The sequence below is a fragment of the Sitodiplosis mosellana genome, unplaced genomic scaffold (assembly GCF_009176505.1).
Source record: "Sitodiplosis mosellana isolate CC-2019 unplaced genomic scaffold, AAFC_SMos_1.0 Smas_scaffold_6226, whole genome shotgun sequence".
Classification (NCBI taxonomy): Eukaryota; Metazoa; Arthropoda; class Insecta; order Diptera; family Cecidomyiidae; genus Sitodiplosis; species Sitodiplosis mosellana.
This window is the reverse complement of record NW_022601467.1, coordinates 21,164,518-21,184,351: the sequence shown is the minus strand read 5'-3', so window position 1 is coordinate 21,184,351 and position 19,834 is coordinate 21,164,518. Positions and strand designations below refer to the sequence as shown.

The following is a 19,834-nucleotide window of genomic DNA, read 5'->3' as shown; positions in this document are numbered from 1 at the left end:
ACTTCTGGAGAAATATATTTATTTCGTTTGTACGCGCTCGTTGGAATCGATGACAAAAGAAGAAAAAAAAAACTACACAATTACATACAATTGAGTTGATGGTTGTACGAATCTTATAGTTTTCGTACGTAGTTGTTGAATCACTTACTTGAACTGAATGAATAAAGAGAGCGAGAGAAAGATTTTCTTTTTCTGGCCTGCAGCTGAACCAAGCTGATCGAAGAGCGTTCTTAAGACCGCACTTCTTGCTATGCGATACAACACACCGACATGTATCGTTGTGTATGTGTTTACGTTTTATGTATGCAATCGTTGTTGTACTAAGATCTCAATCCACTGAGACTTGAACACGTAATGAATATTTTGTGTTTGTTGTTGTTGATGATGATTTTGTTTTTATTCATTTGGAGAACCGGTGAAATGCTCGGCACAACTGAAATGTTGTAGTGTGACCGAATGAACGTATACACATAAAGGCATAGCAAAAAGAAGAAGAAATTAAGAAAGAGATAGAAAGAGAACAAAAGCAAAAGAGAGAAAGAATCAAAGACTTCTTTGCTGTTGCTGCTGTCGAATGTTCAGTGTGGTCGTTACAAGCTGTCGTATAAATTTTTAACCGTTGAACTGATGATTTTACTATTCGTCTCATCCAAAATCACTTGTTTCAACTGTTCGCATGAAATCAATTACGAGTAGAAGAGTCATAACCGACGCATCGAACCATAGTAATGACATTTAAATGCTTGTTTCAGACAATGTACTGAAAAATGTATGTGGTTGTCTGTAGTCTAAATGGATATTCACCGAAAATGATGACCGATAATCAACTCGACTACCCAAAAAAATGTGGCGCATCGGACGTAATAGTGCAATTGTGTATGTTGCAAATTGTGTGACACGCATTTCGTTTGACGACATTTACGGTGTTTGCTGTCGTCTGTCTTTTCATCTGTGGCACCGGTTCGATTGAAACGTAATTATTCCATTTGCTTGTTCTATGTCATTTTTTGCTATATTTTTTTTCCACATTTTTCGATACTAATTTTTCTCTACAAAATGTGTTTGCAACAGATTCGACGATGAGCTGTGTACATGGACATTTAATGCACGCCAGATTCCGGAGCTATGGTCGGCAATTTGTCGAATTTTGGCATGAATATTTTCGGTCAACGGGAAAGAATGTTCGTGATTTGCCGATCAAATATTTTTTGAGTGCTGTGGACTTGATGAACGTACGTGATTTATGGAGTTGCACATGTGAGAATCTCGTTGAAAAAATCTTCTCGTTCTGTTGCCCGAAATGCGACAAATATTTTTCATCCGAAAAAGCGCTAAAAACACACACGTGCCGAAACAAACAACAAGCCGTTTTAGTCAACAAGCCGTTTGGATGCATATTCTGCGAGAAATCATTCCCAAACAAAGACAACCTCTTCCGGCATACGATAACACACACCAAGGAATACCATTGCGAAATATGTGACCAAACATTAAATCAATATAACATGAAATGTCACAAGAAAACCAAAAAACATTTGAACAATGTACAAACAATGAAAAGTAAGAAATCGAAGAAGTGAATACCGATCCATTGAACTGGTTGAGATTTGCTTATGAAAAAAATGTTTGATATCAATGTGCTACTATAGCATGAAACAAAAAGAACACATTGAAATAAAGAACATCAAAGATGTTTAATTTGATTTTGAAGCATTTCTTCTCTGTTTTTATTTGGACAAACTTCCTTTCCAAGGTCTTTATCGATTTACACAACATAACATTGTAATTCTATAGTACAAGTAGATTACATAAATTAAGAGTTACCAATATTAGATTATATATCTTCTTTCTTTAATTTTTTTCTTCTCTTTTTTACAGCTTATTGTGTGATTTTGTGTTATCTATAACGCTCGAATTTGCTTAGAGTAGTCCTCTCTCTGGCTTTCATCCTCTTTCATTCGATTACAGTTTTTTTTTCTGTGTGTGTTTGTGTATATGTGGTTTGGGTGAGTTTATACGTTACGGTGTTATTTTGGTGCCCTTAATGCTAGCATTATTTATTAGTTATTTCTTTTTCTGAATGTACAAATTGCTTTGTCCCTAGTTTGGTACATTTGATTTGAACTTGTGATTGGTTTTTATTAGTTGCATTTCATTTCATTTATAATTCTCTGTAAATACAATTTTCATCTGAGTTGCCCAAACGAGATTAGCTGCAGGCGGTTTGTTTTGAGTTTTCCCGATATCACGGTTGGTTTGTAATTTAAATGACATTTAATTTTGAATAAATTTTTCTTCCATTTTTGAACATTCGAAATTGGTAGAACAAAGTCTGAACTAACTATAGCTGGTAGAATTCGTCTTGTTGCTCTTCTAATCTGTGCAACGAAGTTTTTACTCGTTTACCATGTGTAACGACCATTTGAGTGCCATTGCTTGCACCACTGCTGCCATAGCCACCACTGTGGTAGGATGATGAAAGCGCATATGCGGCCGCCGAGTGTGTATTTTCTTGAAAGTCATTATCCTCTATCGATGCTAACTTATTTAAGCTACTTTGGCTGTAACGAAAACAAATGAACAATCGAATCAGTCATTTGGGCAGAGATTGGTCTGGTTCTAATTCGAAAAGTTGGCACACCACTTACCTATTTTTTACATATTTCTTCGTTTTCGCAAGGTTCGAGTCAATTTTACCTAAGAAATCCTCGATAGACTTTTTACTCTCCTCATCCGGACTAAGTATATTATCATTTAAGTTGGCTGTTGGACTGTTCGATGCATTCGGTGATGGTAAACGTGATGATCCGGCATATGTTGGTGATTCGGTGTCATCTGCATTGGCCGGCAACGACATTGACTTAACGAACTGGTTATGTTGCAGTGATGTATCCCGATCGACTGGTATCATCAAATATTGCCGAAGAAATAGACTATCTTGAGCAAATAAACGATTCACTCGTCGAATTTGTTCCGTCTAAATATGCACACAGATACCAAAGATAAGAATGAAATGAAAAATCAAACTGTAAAAAATTATTCAACATCAACAAAGTAACATATCAATCAGACAGAGGGGATCAGACAGGGTACGAGTACCATTTGGACGTCTAAGCAAAAAAAATAACACTTTTGAAAATAGTCAATAGTCGAACTAGTCATTCGATAAGCAGTAATAAGTTCTTATCAAATTCCAAATAACGACGATATTTATGATGTGCGCCCAAATTGAACGATCGCATGGAAATTGATTTGAAATACAAACTGCTGCTGCCGCTTAATAATATTGCCCTTATCAAATGTCAATGGTGCTTCTGAAGGAATAGGAAAAAAAACACAACAGCAGCAGCAACAACAGCAACAGTAACAGCGACGATGTTGTTGTCGTCGTCGTCGTCGCAGACAAGGGGCACAGAAAAATAATACTCAATACGAAGTTGAAACAATTTATCTCTATACAATATGTATATTGAAATTGAAGTAATTTGTCGTGTGCGCACGGTGCTCGAAACCGCAACGTGCAAAGCTGCTAAGGCCACTCACAGTGCAAAATGCAAATAAAATTCAATGGCAAAATGCGCTTTACAACTACTACATACCGTGCATCCATATTTCAATGCAATTCCTTGCAGCGTATCGGTTTGTTGTAGATTGTGACGTATTAGGTACTCATTATTCCGAACGTGATTACAAGTGCTTCCATATTTTTTCAACTGTCGGGCCGAGTCTCGAATAGATTGTCGTTCGTTGAACAAATTATCGCTTTCCATAGCTACGATGAGCGCCACATATGCCCTCACAGTTACCTCTCACCATTTAAAAATGAATTATCTCTGTATCACGCAAGCAGCGCACGATGCCGAAGGCGAACCGAACCGAGAAGAAAGAAGAATTGTAACCATAACCGAGCGTAATGGTAACAGGCGGTTCCACAAAAGTGAAATGATGTGCCAAAAAAAAGAAAGGAAGATTGAAAAGAAATGAGATAACAACTATTCAAAAATATTATAGAAATTTTTTCTTGGTTTGCAAAACAATAATAAATAAAATAAATAACAATTGTACAATTACAATAAGCGATAATGTTATTGCGAAGACAAACAATGTTGTAAAATATGAACCAACTAGCTACTTGAATGTCAAATGACATTTCATGAAAATATTTCACAGTTTCTTCGCTGCATTTTTTCCCTTCTTTTTCTTCATTATTACTATCTACAATTACAGGCAATAGTTCACATTAATGTGCTGATAGAAATCAATCGACTCATTGAAAATGTTCGATTCAAATTGAAAAAGAAAAAGAACACTTTGTACTACAAGCACACACACAGTGCAGAATGAATGAAAAAAAACTGTTTGCCAATTCACAGAATATTCCAAATTACAAAATACATTTTCAATGAGATAATCATTCCAGATGCACAGAAACACTCTTTGTGTACGCAACGAGTGTAAGAAGATTTGCGTATTTAATTACTTATGCACAGCTCTTGAATCAGCAAGTTATTTGACAACCGTGTCATTTATTGTGCAAAAAATAAAACAATACATAACAATGAAAACAAACGCATTGAAAGCCTAATATTCGAATGCACTGAAAAAAAAATCAATGAAAAGAAAATATTGTAATACCAGGCATTGATTGGATATTTGCCACAGAGAGCGAGTGAGAGCGAAAGAAAAAACAACAAAACTAACAATTGGCAAGCTCGAAGAAATATTTACTAAGCAACCAAGGCAAAGGAACTGTCAAACTATCACTATATTTATATGCGATTATTTTTGAAACTTGGATTTTCTTCTTACACTTCGACACACTGTCATATGATTTTGATGCTTCAATTGAATTTATATGTGCGATGGATGTGCGTACAGTGTGTTCGCTACATAAAACTACTGTCACTATCTCTCTGCCAAGCAAACTCTTTCCGCTACACTGTCACACACACGTTCGTTTCAATCAACACAATCGGACTGGCACTCCGCGTTCGTTGCCTTATGTGATATGGTGGAACTAAAATCATTTGGTTGATTTTATTATTTCTTCTTTTTTTCTCGACAGGACCAAGATCAATGATAAGGATAAGATAACAATTCGAATATTGTTGAATTGAAACAGCTGTATTTGTGTAATTCTCGAGGAACGTGGAATGTGGCTCCCTCTATTGTTATTCCATGACATTGATGTGACAGCTCTCTCAAATAACATACCGATGAACTTGACAATGGAATAAACCTGTTTTTTGTGGTTGAATCTTTTAAACCCAAAATTCATTTCAAACATGAATAATTTCGTTAAAATTTGGCTTGAAAATCAAATTATTTTATTTTTTCCATGAAGAAAAAACATTTTCTAAAGTAATTTTTCAATTTACTACGATATATGTTCAATATTGCGCGCATTCAAAATTTTGATTGCAGTAAATTGTCAAGCGTCGCCTCTGCGGCGAAAATCGCTACGATCGAATACTTTAGTGTGGCAGTAAAACGGGCGCCTATGTGTAGATTGTGAGCGAATTGTTTAAAACTTTGATCCTAAATCTAGTGACTTGTGCTGATTATTGACTAAATGTAAATAATTATATTTTTTTTTCTCTTCATTTTTTCGCTTTCGTTACAATCATTTTTTCCCCGTATCAAGTGACTTTTCAAGTGAGTTGATTTAACAAAAAATGTGTGCACATATTTGAAATGAAAAGTGTTTAACTGAGCGCAACAAGTGAACCAAGATCATTCTGTGACATGAATTCGTATGTGTCAACAAATGTAAAATAGAAAGTAAACGCCATTACGTTTTTTTTCTTGTGTGATAATTTAATTAATATGTCAAGAAGAAAATGTTGCCGAAACTTCTGCAGTAGCAATTAGTTTGAATTGAAATTTGCCGAGTGATTTGTGATCGGTAAATTTTTACAGATCCCAACAATTAATTCAACACTCGAAGGAATTTTTCACTTCGGTCTAAAATTGTATGAAATTGCTTGTTGAGAACGAATACTATCCAAATCATACCTAAATATAGTTACATTTTTGACTGAGAGAAAGATCTTGCTGTTTGTATAGTATATATTCAGGAAACATGAAATTGTCCCTTGCTTCTGTTTTGTTTACAAATGAAATTTTCAATTGCTATTTTCTACAGTTATCGAATCGTTCGACGTGTGATAGTTCAGCAAGCAATCAGAAAAATTCATAATGAGCGGATTAAGGCGAAGCACCCGTGCAACCACGTCAACAATCAATGTTAAATTGAATGACAAAAATGAAATCGAATATTTCAAAGTGGAAGATGAGAATGAGGACGATACTGATTCAGAGCACATTGGTGTAGATAATGATGATATCGATGAAGACGAGGACATGCCATCTGAGGCATCAGAAGAGGAGGAGGAGGAGGAGGAGGAGGAGGGAGAAGAAGAGGAGGAATTGATCGTTAATCCAGACGGTACGATGACCATCAAAATGCCAGAGAAAAAGCCAAAACAGAAAAAAGTCCCATTGCATCACATCTGCGCAAAATGTTCCAAAGTGTTGTCGTCAAGCGCCGTAAGTACTTCGTATCTTGTCGTTCAACATATGATCGATAACATTTTTAGCTGTTTCTCCGTATTTCTAGGCGCTAAAGAGACATTTAAATCTCTGTAAAAATCTTCCAAAAAATGCCGTCTGCGTGTCGTTGGGTGATGTGGAATTTGATTTCTCCAACATTGATGTTAGTGATCCAATCTATGAGGCCATTTGTTTCTGTTGTAACGAAGAGAAAGAAACAGCGCATGTAAGTAGCAACCAATTTAGTTTATCCACTGACATTTTGTTAGGTCTTGAGTAGTGACTTTGTCGAAGGAAACTTTTTGTAAAATGATTTTTGATGTTTCCGTTTCCAGTATGGTCACGTGAGTTGCAATTTCTGCCCAAAATCATTCAAATCACATCTGAGTTTGGAACGTCATCTGTACTTGTTGCATTCGCCAGAGAAACAGCACGCTTGCATGCATTGTAATGCAACGTGCCCGAATAAGGAGATACTGGACGCGCACTTGTTGAGCCATGGCACTGGTAAACCGTTCTCGTGCAGTTTCTGTGGCAAAGATTTCACACGAAAATATCACTTGGATCGACATCTTTTGTACACAAGCTGTGACAAATCACGGAAGAAACAAGAAACCGCATGTCATGTGTGCGGCAAACTGTTCAGCCGAACCGACAACTTGCGCGAACATCTCAGGGCTCACATCGGACAATCGACACGGAAACGTGACTATCAGTGTCCACATTGTGAGAAATCGTTCTATGGCTCATCGTTGCTGAAGTAATTACTCTTGAAGATTTACTCTAGTTGGGTTCACAGTGAACCGTTCACTTGGAATAATTGCGTATTTTCTTTTGATTTTAGCATTCACATCCGGACGCATACAGGTGAAAAGCCATTCTGTTGTGATTTGTGTGAGTCGATTGAAATTCTATCCAATGATGGTCTAGAGGCACATTTTATGATTTCTTTTTTTTTCTCGACAGGTGATAAATCATTCCCGTCGAATGGTGCTCTTCGAAAGCATCGCCGATCTCATACCGGTGAGAAACCCTACACATGCCAAACGGTTAGTTGAAACTAGAAAAACGTCGATATTTTTGACACTGTCGAATATTTAATAAACTCTTTATTTGTTTGAACAGTGCGGCAAAAGTTTTTCGGCTAAAGAAACACTGAATCGTCACAATAAAACACATACCGGCGAGAGACCTTACGCATGCACCCATTGCGATAAAAGTTTCATACAGGCGACTCAACTTCGATCACACATGTTCCATCACACCGGCGAAAATGGATTCACTTGCGAACAATGCGGCAGCAAATTCAATCGCAAAAATCGGTTGATAACACATATGCTAACCATTCACGCCAATGCTGCCTCCAATAAAAAATCAAAAGGTTCGTCATGCAATTCTTTTATGCGTCTTATCAGTGTCAATCGATTTTCTCACATTGATCCATTCGCCATTCCAGATTACAAGTGTTCATTTTGCGAAAAGGCTTATTCATCGAAGACCTCACTGACTGCACACGTGAAAACTCATCAGGTTGAAGAGCCAAACAAGTGTAAGCTTTGCAACAAAGAATTCAAGCAAGAAAGTGCCTTCAAGCGTCACATGGACACCAAGCATCCACTGTAAGATTTATTTGCGATGCAAAAATTCATTCGAATTGATGTGATATTGTAATGGTCTTTTACTTCAATTTAGCATGGAGAAAATCGAGGAAGAAGAAGCAACGATTGAGATTATCAAAGAGGATCCAACCAAACCAAATACGTACAAAATCATTTGCACCGGTACAGACGATAAAATGGTGGACAACAATTATGAAATTCAAACGAATAATGCTGGCGATACAATACTGGAGATTTATGAATTCCAAGATGATGAATGCGACGAAAAGCCAGTCCGTACGGCACTCATTCCATTGACTGATGACGATTTGAAGGAAAATATTGCGCGATTGCTTAAAACAGTCGTTGATGAAGACGTATTGACCAAATTCGGATATCCGAAGACACCCATCGAAAAGGTCCTGAGTTTAGTTATCAACCACTGTGGCCAGTCGCCAGTTGACAGTTCCACTTGTCCAGATGTAGGCAGCAAACTGCGTGAAAATGTTAAACTGCTCTTCACATCGGTCATTGATGATGAGTCGATCAAGGAGATGCTCAACAATCACTCCATTGACGAGGTCATTTGTCATGTTATCAAGCTCTCCGAAACCAATTAAGCAGCTTCCATCCATACACCATAAAATGTAGAGATTTTTCAAAGCCTAGAGGGATTGATAAGTCGATTTTTTTTAAGACATGGTCGATCTATTGATCAACCGATTTGTTTTGAAAACGGTTTTTTATACAAGTTCTATACAAATTATAGTAATTTTAGAAAACAGTTTCTATTTTTCCATTTTTGAAATATTCGAACGTTATTTACTGAATTTCTACCGTAAAACAAATCAAATAAATAAGATGTTAAAACGAATAATAATTTAGCATAAAATAAAAGACTTTTTTGCATTATTATGTGTCAATTTTCTTTACCGATACATCGATGAGATGGGCCAAATCTGTTTTTAGAACACCAATATTTTTTTTCAGTATTCTGAAAAGGAGGAAATGTACTTAAGTCCTTTTTTACATGAACATGTTTACCCTCGACAAAAGAGCAAGCTATACATATTTGCATCACGTGTATTTGTGTGTGTGTGTGTGTGTGTGTAGTGCAACACAATATTACATATCTGCACTCAAACATACATTACTGCTGACATAACATAAAAGCGTACAATTGCAATGTAAAACGAATTTATCAAGACAATTCAACATTGATAAGAATTTGAAATCAAAACCGATGCACACAGAAATAGAATAAAAAGAGAAGATTGGAATTTCAAAAATAGCAACGGCTCTCGTTATGTCGAACAGTTGAATGGTTTGAATTGATAAGACAAACACAATATTTATGACACGTAAATAGTCCTGCTAGTTTTGGTGGCTCAAATAAAAATGCACAATTTTTCGTTTGTCTTTTCGTACAAATGAAATTCGCTGAATTTGCCTAAGTACTTTTCAATTTTATTACATTTGTTATACTATATATTATTGATGGACTTAACTCCATATCCGAACAAAAATACATCGTTCGTCACACGAAAAATTGATGGTTTTTCTTAGTTGACGTTCGTTCACAGAAACAAATACGAAATATAAATTATTTTAGTTTTCTTTTTATCTTTTTCTTCTGACGTTATCAACTCACAATTAATAATTTAAAAACGAGTAACTATTTCCTATGAGGTTTCTGTTTTGAAGAGAGTCTCAAAAGAAAAATACGTCTTCTAAGACGCAATTCTTAAATTAATTCATACAAATACGAACGAAAAACGGAGGAAAATTCCTAATCAGCTGTGATTACGAAGAGAAAAGAATTTTTTTTACTTTTCCTGTTTTTTTTTCTTGTCGAAAATGACCACATTATTTTTAAATAATTTAAATCGTTTCTTATGAGCATGTTTAAGTGTGAATGAATCATTGAATTGGAAGAAACAAATTTCATTAGAAGCATTTTTTCTCTCGTAACGCAAATCGTGGAGCAATTCGCCAAAATGTGGCAGCGGTGCCAGTAGGAGCTGCAGCAAATGTGGTTTTTACACCAGTACAATTGGCCGTTGTGATCGAAATGGCGCAGTGTTTGCCATATGACCTTCTCGCGGCTGCAGATCTGGCTGAAAAAAGCTGCAAGATTATTGCAGTCTCTTGGCCTAGCCGGCGGCCAACCAGAGCAATGATTTTGCAACAAAAATAAATTATATTTTCTCCGAAAGACTTTTGTTTATTATTTTCTGTTTTTTTCTTTCTTTCATTCATTCATTCAGTGGTCGAGTTTAATAACGGGAAGAAACAATAACAAAAGTGTACTACACGACACGATTTCATACTTAATATACACAATTACTAAATGTTTTTTTTTTCAAATGTAGAGGAATGTTTTTACTGCTTTCATTTTCTGCTGTAGTCGTTTCTTTTTATTTGTTCCATTGAACTCGATCGCTCTCTAGAGCTGATCACTGACTTTTTTCTCTACAGTGGTTCTTAAAAAATTTTTTTATAAACTTTTCAATTGAACAGAATTCGCGTTAATAAAACTTCTTAGCTTGTGCGTTGCGATTTTCTCTGCAAAAGAACGAGAGAAAGAACGAATTAAATAAATTGGAGAAATGTTCAGGAGCTTAGTCGGATTTTTGGAAGTATCACTTACTTGTACAGTGAATACGCCAGCATGATACCAAGTTGAATAGCGGTGGCAACGAGGAAGGATGTGAGACTCAAGCAGGTCACATTGGGGCATCCAATTTGTGCTTGTGGCGTTGAAACCCTATCGAAAAGAGAAAAAATTCGATCAATCATTATGTCTCAGAGTGGGCCAAGAATAGGTCGTGTTAACTGTATACATACTTTGAATGAACGTTGGTTATGCCCTGTTTGATTTGATTCAAACCGTCTCTCATTTCACCGATCATCGATTGCACATCGTAGCCGGCTGATTGCACTTGTGCCGTTGGCTGGCGGGCTTGATTTTGAAGAATGTTATCGGAGCGCGCCTGTAAATCATTCAGTGAATTCTTCATTTCGCGTAAGGTAGCAACGAAATGGTTCTGATTCTGAATGATAGCTTCAACTTCGTGTCTGCGAATGGTATCAACATAACCTTGACCGCCTTGAGGTGGTGGCTGTTGTTGATGATGTTGAATCTGTGCGGCTCCCGGTTGTTGTTGCTGTTGCTGTTGTTGTGCATTGATTGACAACAAACCCATGGTTCGCTCTTGCCGTCCAATCATTTCATCCATTTTACGTCCCAACTCCCTAATTTCATGTGTCAATGCAGTATGTGAGGTCCATAATTGTCTCCATTCACGTTGATTGTCAGTCTCAAACCAATCCTCAAATTCATCCGGTTTCTTGAGATCTGGATGCTCTTTGCGATATTCCTCTTTCTGTAATTCCAATTTACGTTGATAGTCTTGATATTCCTGAGTAAGTTTGGCTGCTTCTTCGGGAAGTTTATGCACTTCGCCCAAATCACCCGCTTGATGCAGTGATGTGGTCAAAAAATGGAAGGCATCGTGATCGTCGGCCAGACCACCAGTTGCGGCCGAAATACCAAAGTACCCATGTTGCGGCAAATGCACATTCTCAGCGCGCAAACACAGTTCGTATTCATCTTGATTTTGCGACATGCCATTGTGGAACATAACAGTCAATGTATTTGCATAGTATTCGATTTTGGCACGCGTTGGGAATGGCTTATTACGGAAGTCACGCAAACAACCGGACAACAATTGTGTTGTTCCATCGCTAAATTCATGAGAAAAAAAAACAGACATAAAACAACAATTAATACTCGATTTACATTTGAAAGTTGTTTTACTTTTTCAATTGCTTACTTTTGATGGTCAAATAGTTTGGTTCCATCGTTCAATACAGCCATTATGTAAGGATTATTGTGTTTATTGTCATTGTCGAATGAATCGAAGAACACACCGAGACCGGTCCACTTATCAGACGAACCGAATACGTCTCCATTGTAGTCTCCCTTTTGCGTTGTATACCAAATAGCCTAAATTCCAGAAACAAAAATAAACAGTTTGTTACAGTGACCCATTTGTCTGTTCTCTCTCTCTCTTTCTCTCTCTCTTCAATCTCATTAAGCAAGTTGAGTATTTAATTTGTTTTTAATATTCCGAACAATCCATACCAATCCATCAGCACCAATTCGACCACGTCCGGATATTCTGAACGCTACTTCAATCTCCCACCAATCGAAATCGGTTTGTTTTTTAGTCCATATTGCACCTTTTTGACTCTTTAACGATGGTGCTAATCTTACACTATCCGAACTAGCAATACAATCTAGAAGAAATTTCCGGAAATTAAATTTTGAAAAAAACTCATTACAAATTGCGTCTATTCGGCATGCACTCGACGATAAATTGAGACAAAAATGCGCGAAGAACGGCAAGTGTATGGAACGAAACATGAAAAAGAATATACACACAATTCAAACATTTCGCTACTTCCAACGTGTCAAAAAATTGTAACGAAGGAGCATGAATTCATGACTCAGTGAAATGTCATACATGTTGTTCCAACATAAAAAAAAATTGAACTTTCACTATCAAAAAATAAATTGAACCAACAAAAAGTATTTAGTTCATTTGTTGCGAAATAGGCTTACGAACGCATGTCTGTGATAGCATATATATACGAAACACCAAATTAACTGACGTGTCGAAAGCAGTGAAAGATTTAACTTTGAAAACCTGATATTTGCCCGTGTATTTACTACGATGCTATATATTGTAAATTTGGTAGTTTTTTTTATTGTGTGTTACTTACTGCCACCGTACTCCCAGAACGGCACAGTTCCATCTTTTTGCGCTAAATATGGTGGTTTGAAGGAATATTTATATTCAAATCGTCGGTGCACTGCTAGGCCATCACCACTTAATGATTTTATTAAAAAAATTGAAATAAATAGCACATAAAATGTTCTTAAAGAAATACTACACGTCAAACCGGTGGCAGCCATTGTAGAGATATGACAACTCAATAGCTCAGACGCGACAGAAGAACTGTTGTATGGTAATATGTGAGTGCCTGATGTGAACTTCGCTTACGTTGCTTCGCTCTTTCTCTTTCGCATTGTGTGCGATAGTTAAATGGGTTTCTCGCACACCGACGAAATGTCATTTCACTCCACTTCACTTCACTCTATTCGTACGTGTGTTTTGACGTTGCCATTCATTCGTTAGTTCGCCGCTCCGAAATCGGTGTACAGCGGAATTGTTGTTTTGCTTTGTAAACAGCTGTTTTTTTTTCTCTTCTCTATTCAAATGAATTACAGCCAATGATTACAATGTTTTTTTTTGACTTTTTTTATCTTTATTATGAGTTGTATTCGTTTTTATATCAGTAATGTACAACTTCTCTAAATATTTCGGTAGTTTACTTAGAACATAACAACGGTTTCATCTTTTCAAAAGTTTTATGTATGTATCATGTGGAACTTTAACACTAGCTATGGCTCGCATTTTTCGCTTCCCTTCGGCCTGGGCTCGTATCAGTTTCATTCGTCTAGTCACATCACCACCGTACAATTTGGCCGCAACATCTTTTCGATAGGCTTTGATCGTTTCACGTGCCAAAACTTTGCTACCCACAACCGCCTGGATGGCAACCTGTATCATTTGTTTTGGTATCAATTCTTTTAATCTGTTCACCATATCGCGGGCAACTGTATTAACTTTCGATATGTGAACGATGCGACTGAACTCATCCACTGGCTGTTGGTTCAGATGAAGGCATAATTTTACCACTTTCGTTGATTGATAGCCCTTGTCTTCGTAATCAAAACTGGCATATCCTGATGTGACCGCTTTCAATTCATCATGAAAATCGATCACAATCTCACTTAATGGCATTGTATAGGTCATCATCACACGATTTTCATCGATATCAATCGTTCCCTGGCGCTCGCTCCGTCGTTCAACACACAATGCAATCACTTCGGGTATGTATTCTTTTGGCGTGATAATCGTTCCCAAAACACAGGGCTCAAAATATTCTTCAATGTCGCTTGGATCGGGGAACATAAGCGGATTGCTCACGTACATTATGTCAGAGTTACGGTCTTTGATTAGCTTTGGATTGGATAATTTCAGTTTATAAGTTACCGACGGTGCTGTTATTGTTGAACCAATATCGTATTCTTGTGTGAGTCGTTGGCAAAAAACATCCATGTGTAATAGACCGAGAAAACCTAAACGCCATCCTTGGCCCAGCGCTGGACTTGAATCGGGTGTTATTGTAACCGCCGAATCGTTCAAAATCAATTTATCCAGCGCATTTCGCAGATCAACGTGCTCGGATTGATTCTCTGGAAAAATGCCCGCAAATACCATTGCTCGATTAGATTGCAATCCGGGCAGCTGTTCAACTTTTGTCCCTTTTACAAATAGCGTATCTCCAATGACCGCATCTTTGCTATGCTTCATATTACATGCCACCAATCCCACTTGGCCGGCATTCAGCTTACTAACGTTCAGTTCATGTGGCCGTAAAATTGATAATGTTCGAATCACGTACGTTTTTTCCGTTGCATACGATTGAATCTCATCGCCAACACTCACTGAGCCATCTTTCACATAAATCAAATTCAATGCACCGCGATGGCGATCAAACCAACTATCAAATAAAAGAGCGCGGAATGCACCGTTTCGATCAATCACCTCTGGTGCTGGAATTCGACAAACAATTGCATCGAGTAGCTCTTTAATGCCAATGCCCAATTTTGCGGATACTCGCATCACTGACTCTGGGTCGATATCAAACAAATGGCTTAATTCGATGCAAACACGGTCTGGATCAGCGTTTTTCAAATCGATTTTATTCAAAACTGGCACCACAACGAGGCCTTTGTCAACGGCCAAATGGTAATTGGCCACCGTTTGAGCTTGGACACCTTGATTAGCATCGACCAACAAAATGACACCTTCACACGCCGACAACGATCTCGTTACTTCATTGGAAAAATCCACATGACCCGGCGTATCGATTAAATTAAGAAGATAGGTATGGCCGTCTTTGTAACGATACAGTAGTGATGCCGATTGAGCTTTGACTGTGATTCCACGCTCCTTCTCCACCTGCAAACTGTCCAAGACCTGCGCTTGGCCACTATTCGACGCAATGGCTCCAGTCATTTCCAGCAATCGATCAGCTAACGTCGATTTGCCATGGTCAACATGAGCAATTATGCTGAAGTTTCGGATTCGATTCACTGGAACATCGGCAAAATTGAAGCTATGATCTTCCACAATATCAATTTCTGTGCTGGTGCAATAGTAACGGGGTCGTTGGTACGTGGCTAACTTGACATAACCGCCAATGAAACGAGTACACCACCGTAATTTGGTAATCATATTCGTTTTTCTTCTAGAATTTTATACGAACGACGAATTTTTTTTAGGTTATGATCTACTCATATTTTGTATTAAACACCTATGATTTTCGTTACATAAAACATATTTCAAAATAAAATATTCTTAATCTAAATTTTAAATTGGTTTGACAATATTTTTTTTCACTTGTTCAAAAATAATTAAAAATGAATAAAACTAATTGCAAATGTTAAAACGAATCATCAGTTTGTGTTTTGTACTGAATAGAGACTTTGACAGTAGCAACCAAGTGTATTGTGTCACAACGCACTCATAGCGAGTTTGACACACCATAAACATTCGACACTGACACTCACATAAGCGAGAGAGCGAATATACAACGAGGCAGAAAACTTTTGTAACTGCACCCATTCAAGTCGAAGTTAATTCGCATAGAAAAAAAGAAAAATCAGTTTTCCATTTAGTAAATAAAATTCCGTAAATTAACTAGTAAATTTAAAGGTAAAATGGATTCGGATATTGATACGCTGGAGCCAAGTTTGAAGAATATCATCGATCAAACATCGCTGAAATGGGTATTTGTCGGTGAGTACAGTTGAATTAATCGCAATTTCCAATCAGGAATATGATAAAATGCAATTTGTTCTTTCGTTGCAGGCGGAAAAGGCGGTGTGGGTAAAACTACATGCAGGTAATTGAATGCAGTAGCCCTTGATTTTGGCTCAATTTTGCGTTTAGTTTTTATTGACATTCTTTCTCATCTCTGAATTTCCACATAAATTACAGTTGTAGTTTGGCCGTGCAATTGTCGAAAGTTCGTGAGTCAGTGTTGATTATGTCAACGGATCCAGCCCACAACATCTCCGATGCATTCGATCAAAAGTTTTCCAAAGTTCCACGAAAGGTTTGTTTCTATTATTAGAGGAGACAACAAACTTCCATTTTTTTTTATTTATTAACTAATTACGTTTTCTTGTCTGCACTAATTTAGGTAAATGGGTTTGACAATTTATACGCTATGGAAATTGACCCAAATGTTGGACTGAATGAGCTGCCTCCGGAGTATTTCGAAGGTGAAGCCGATGTGCTGAAAGTGGGAAAAGGTGTCCTAAGCGAACTAATGGGCGCAATACCTGGTATTGATGAGGCAATGAGCTATGCTGAAGTCATGAAATTGATCAAATCCATGAATTTTTCGATTGTTGTCTTCGATACGGCGCCAACTGGTCACACGTTGCGTCTATTGTCATTCCCACAAGTGGTGGAAAAGGGTTTGGGACGTTTGTTACGGCTTAAACAGCAAATTGCACCGCTACTTTCGCAGGTTGGCAGTCTGTTTGGAACGCAGGACTTTAACGCTGAATCGCTGAGTACAAAATTGGACGAAATGTTGGCCACCATTCGACAAGTGAACGAACAATTCCGCAATCCCGAGCAAACCACATTCGTTTGCGTTTGTATAGCTGAATTCCTGTCACTGTACGAAACAGAGCGTTTGGTGCAAGAGCTAACACAATGCGGCATCGATACGCACAACATCATTGTCAATCAATTGCTAATCAAATCGGACAAAGAAGAACCGTGTCATATGTGCAAAGCACGATACAAAGTCCAATCGAAATATTTGGACGAAATTGCAGATTTGTATGAGGACTTCCATGTTATTAAATTGCCGCTGCAGGAAAAAGAGGTACGCGGTGTTGATGCTGTCAAAGCATTCAGCGAAAATTTGATCGTTCCATATGTTCCGAAATAAGAACCGACCGAAAGACCGCTTACTCGATCGAGTTTAGTTTTATTATGATTTATTCAATCACAATCGACCTGTGTTTTCCGGCGCTCTAATTTCAACGCTTCAAATTTATTTTTAAATGAACTAAAAAATCGATATCAATAATTGGAAGAGAAAAACAAACAAACAATCACCGCAAATCTTTATTTGAGATAATTTTATGGGAAAAATTCGAAATAAATTATAAATGGTGGAAATATACGATTTTTTTGTGTGTTTTTTTTATTCCTTTGTTGAGAATGTGAGTGGGTTGTACGATTTCTCAATTGAAACGCATAATAAAATAATCTGACTGGCGAATGATGTGCTGTTTTTTCAAAGTATAAATTGCGGCGAAATTCTAATTTTGGAGCGTACATTGTCGAATTAAAAAGTTTGGTATTTTTTCGCCCCATAATTTAGGCTTGTCATCTTTACGCATCACTTGATTTTCATGATCCAACTGAAAATATGTTCAATATTCAGCACGAAACTCATAAAAGTGTCGATCGAAATGCTGTAACAGTTGAACAAAAATCTGATATAATTCGATTTCGATGCTACTTAAATGTTCAAAGCTCATGGGCATGCACATAATTTCACTTGATGAGAAGTGGCAAGAAAATACGAAAGTAAAAGTAAGTTTGATTTCCATAACAATTTGCCGAACTCTGTTTGGCTGCACTAAAATATGAAAAACCCGTGATTACTATTCTCAAGATTAAATTGTAAATACAGCATTGGTCCTCTGGATCCGAAGAAACCGTGTAACAGAGAGAAAAAGAAGCGACGACTTAATTTCGTGCTGGAATCAATGTCTTGAAAAGTTCCCACACTAAAACGATGACGACAACAATAATAATGTTTGATTTAAAGATCACTCCAGATTCCAATGTGTTATAAGGAGGCTTTTGTAAGTGTTTGTATGTGTGAGTGAGTGTATTTTTTGCGAATTAGATGATTTTGATTGCTTATGACGCCCAAAGGCTTTTCATTACTGTTTAGCTGCGGCGTTTTGTTTGCTTTTATTCGCTGGTCCGAAATAGTTTTAGCACGTTTTCACGTTGAATGATCTTTCGGTGCAAAAGCCATGCTCTCGAATAATAGACCGAAAACCCATGGAAAAGGTGAATCAAATTTATCGTCACGCTGCATTCAATTGGGATGCAAACTAACAGAAAAGAAGAAACTCATAAAAATTAAAATACCGTAAATCGAACGTATCTCCCTCTCTCTCCCTGCTTCTTTCGCTCGCTCGACTTTCAAAGCCTTCAACCGTATAATTTGTTGACCATTCAATGTTTGTTCAGTTGAATGTTGAAGTATGGCGTTGTCATTTTTCAGCCGAAGCATATTGGCGCGACTGGCAGACTGACGACTGATGCTGAGATACAGCTATATGCTGATGATCTGCCGATGCGTACTTTCGCTTGGTGCATACAGCGCGCAGTTTGCTTGCTCATTTGTTTACTTTTTATTTGAATCTTCAATCAAATTATACAGTGGAACCTCGATTATCCGTCCTCCCATTATCCGTCACCTCTGTTAACCGTCACCCCTTGCCGGGTTGATATTTTTTTTCAGTTCATTTTACTTGAACATACGGATAATGTCGCCGACTGACACTCATAATCAAACTCAATTGTGTTTCGCTTGTACATTCGTTAATTTGAAATCGGAGGCGTTGCTACCGAAAACATTTTCCATATATTGGACAATGAAGCAAATCTATTTTCGTATCTAACATATGACACCCATAGAAAAAGAGAACAAATTATGAGTTCGTTATCCATAACTGGAACGGAAAAAAATTTAGAGCAAAAAAGATACAAATAAAGTAGCGAGCAAAAGTGACACAACCCAGCATTGAGTGGAAAAGATGTTTTTTGCATTTTCTCGCTACTGGAAATAGATAACGAGTAGGTGTCTTAAGCATTATTGTAAAACATCAAAAGAACTACAAACCTAGTCGATATCTGCTTCTAGCAGGAAGAAAAATGCAAAAAACATCTTTTCGACTCAATGCTGAGTTGTATCACTTTTGCTTGCAACTTTATTTGTCTCTATTTTACTCTAAATTTAGAGAACTCATAAGTTGTTCTCTTGTTCTATGGGTGTCATATATTTTCTACATCACCCGATTTTCCATCATAAACTAATAATAATATGGAAGTTTTGATTGGTTGGGCTTATTTTATGAAAACCTCGATTATCCGTCTTTTTCGATTATCCGTCAAGGTGCTGGTCCGGTGCCTGACGGATAATCGAGGTTCCACTGTATAACATAACAATGGCATCAAACGGGTGAACAATTAATAAAGCAGCCAGAAGCCTAGAGAAAATTGGCTAGGGAAATGATTCAGCTAAAATGAGAATTTGTTGCAATCAAAGAAGACGACTACGACGACGAAAAACCGTCGAATCACATGGAAAATACAACAATGCCCGACGCTCAGTTTGTGGTGCATACAGTGTTACAGGATCAGTTGAGATTGATAACAATTAAAGAGGTAGCCTTTGGTTTGACATTTCATTTGGGTAATTGGATTTATTGTAGGTGG

At 37.3% G+C, this 19,834-nt stretch overlaps 5 protein-coding genes across 14 annotated transcripts; 2 read left to right on the top strand and 3 right to left on the bottom strand.

The window, feature by feature from the left end:
- Positions 1–1,693: 1,693 nt before the first annotated feature.
- Positions 1,694–5,106, bottom strand: LOC129579465 (lysM and putative peptidoglycan-binding domain-containing protein 2). Of its 4 annotated transcripts, none has more exons than XM_055469571.1 (4): positions 4,636–5,106; positions 3,600–3,833; positions 2,649–2,977; positions 1,694–2,561 (listed from the first exon to the last, which is right to left on the bottom strand). In XM_055469571.1, exons 2-4 carry the CDS (start codon positions 3,768–3,770, stop codon positions 2,342–2,344), a joined length of 720 nt encoding a protein of 239 aa, XP_055325546.1. In that variant the 5' UTR covers positions 3,771–3,833; positions 4,636–5,106; the 3' UTR covers positions 1,694–2,341. The 4 variants fall into 4 exon arrangements, with proteins under 4 accessions (XP_055325546.1, XP_055325547.1, XP_055325549.1 ...); XM_055469572.1 differs by having other exon boundaries at positions 4,810–5,106; XM_055469574.1 differs by lacking the exon at positions 4,636–5,106 and adding an exon at positions 4,481–4,612.
- Positions 5,107–5,435: 329 nt separating this feature from the next.
- On the top strand, positions 5,436–9,062 carry LOC129579454 (protein suppressor of hairy wing). Of its 7 annotated transcripts, none has more exons than XM_055469547.1 (9): positions 5,436–5,655; positions 6,146–6,549; positions 6,620–6,778; positions 6,888–7,312; positions 7,397–7,446; positions 7,519–7,601; positions 7,678–7,933; positions 8,009–8,171; positions 8,245–9,062. In XM_055469547.1, the coding sequence occupies exons 2-9, from the start codon at positions 6,199–6,201 to the stop codon at positions 8,768–8,770; spliced, it is 2,013 nt and encodes a 670-aa protein (XP_055325522.1). In that variant the 5' UTR covers positions 5,436–5,655; positions 6,146–6,198; the 3' UTR covers positions 8,771–9,062. The 7 variants fall into 7 exon arrangements, with proteins under 7 accessions (XP_055325522.1, XP_055325525.1, XP_055325519.1 ...); XM_055469550.1 differs by having other exon boundaries at positions 5,436–5,753; XM_055469544.1 differs by having other exon boundaries at positions 5,436–5,781.
- Positions 9,063–9,556: 494 nt separating this feature from the next.
- LOC129579457 (protein ERGIC-53) lies at positions 9,557–13,327 on the bottom strand. The gene is made up of 6 exons (XM_055469554.1): positions 12,939–13,327; positions 12,298–12,452; positions 11,987–12,159; positions 10,998–11,897; positions 10,801–10,917; positions 9,557–10,715 (listed from the first exon to the last, which is right to left on the bottom strand). Exons 1-6 carry the CDS (start codon positions 13,129–13,131, stop codon positions 10,679–10,681), a joined length of 1,575 nt encoding a protein of 524 aa, XP_055325529.1. The 5' UTR covers positions 13,132–13,327; the 3' UTR covers positions 9,557–10,678.
- A 134-nt stretch (positions 13,328–13,461) lies between these two features.
- Positions 13,462–15,523, bottom strand: LOC129579455 (translation factor waclaw, mitochondrial). The gene has a single exon (XM_055469552.1). It carries the CDS (start codon positions 15,521–15,523, stop codon positions 13,571–13,573), a length of 1,953 nt encoding a protein of 650 aa, XP_055325527.1. The 3' UTR covers positions 13,462–13,570.
- A 424-nt stretch (positions 15,524–15,947) lies between these two features.
- LOC129579464 (ATPase ASNA1 homolog) lies at positions 15,948–17,495 on the top strand. Its single transcript, XM_055469569.1, has 4 exons — positions 15,948–16,087; positions 16,160–16,193; positions 16,289–16,406; positions 16,494–17,495. The coding sequence occupies exons 1-4, from the start codon at positions 16,009–16,011 to the stop codon at positions 17,256–17,258; spliced, it is 996 nt and encodes a 331-aa protein (XP_055325544.1). The 5' UTR covers positions 15,948–16,008; the 3' UTR covers positions 17,259–17,495.
- Positions 17,496–19,834: the final 2,339 nt, after the last annotated feature.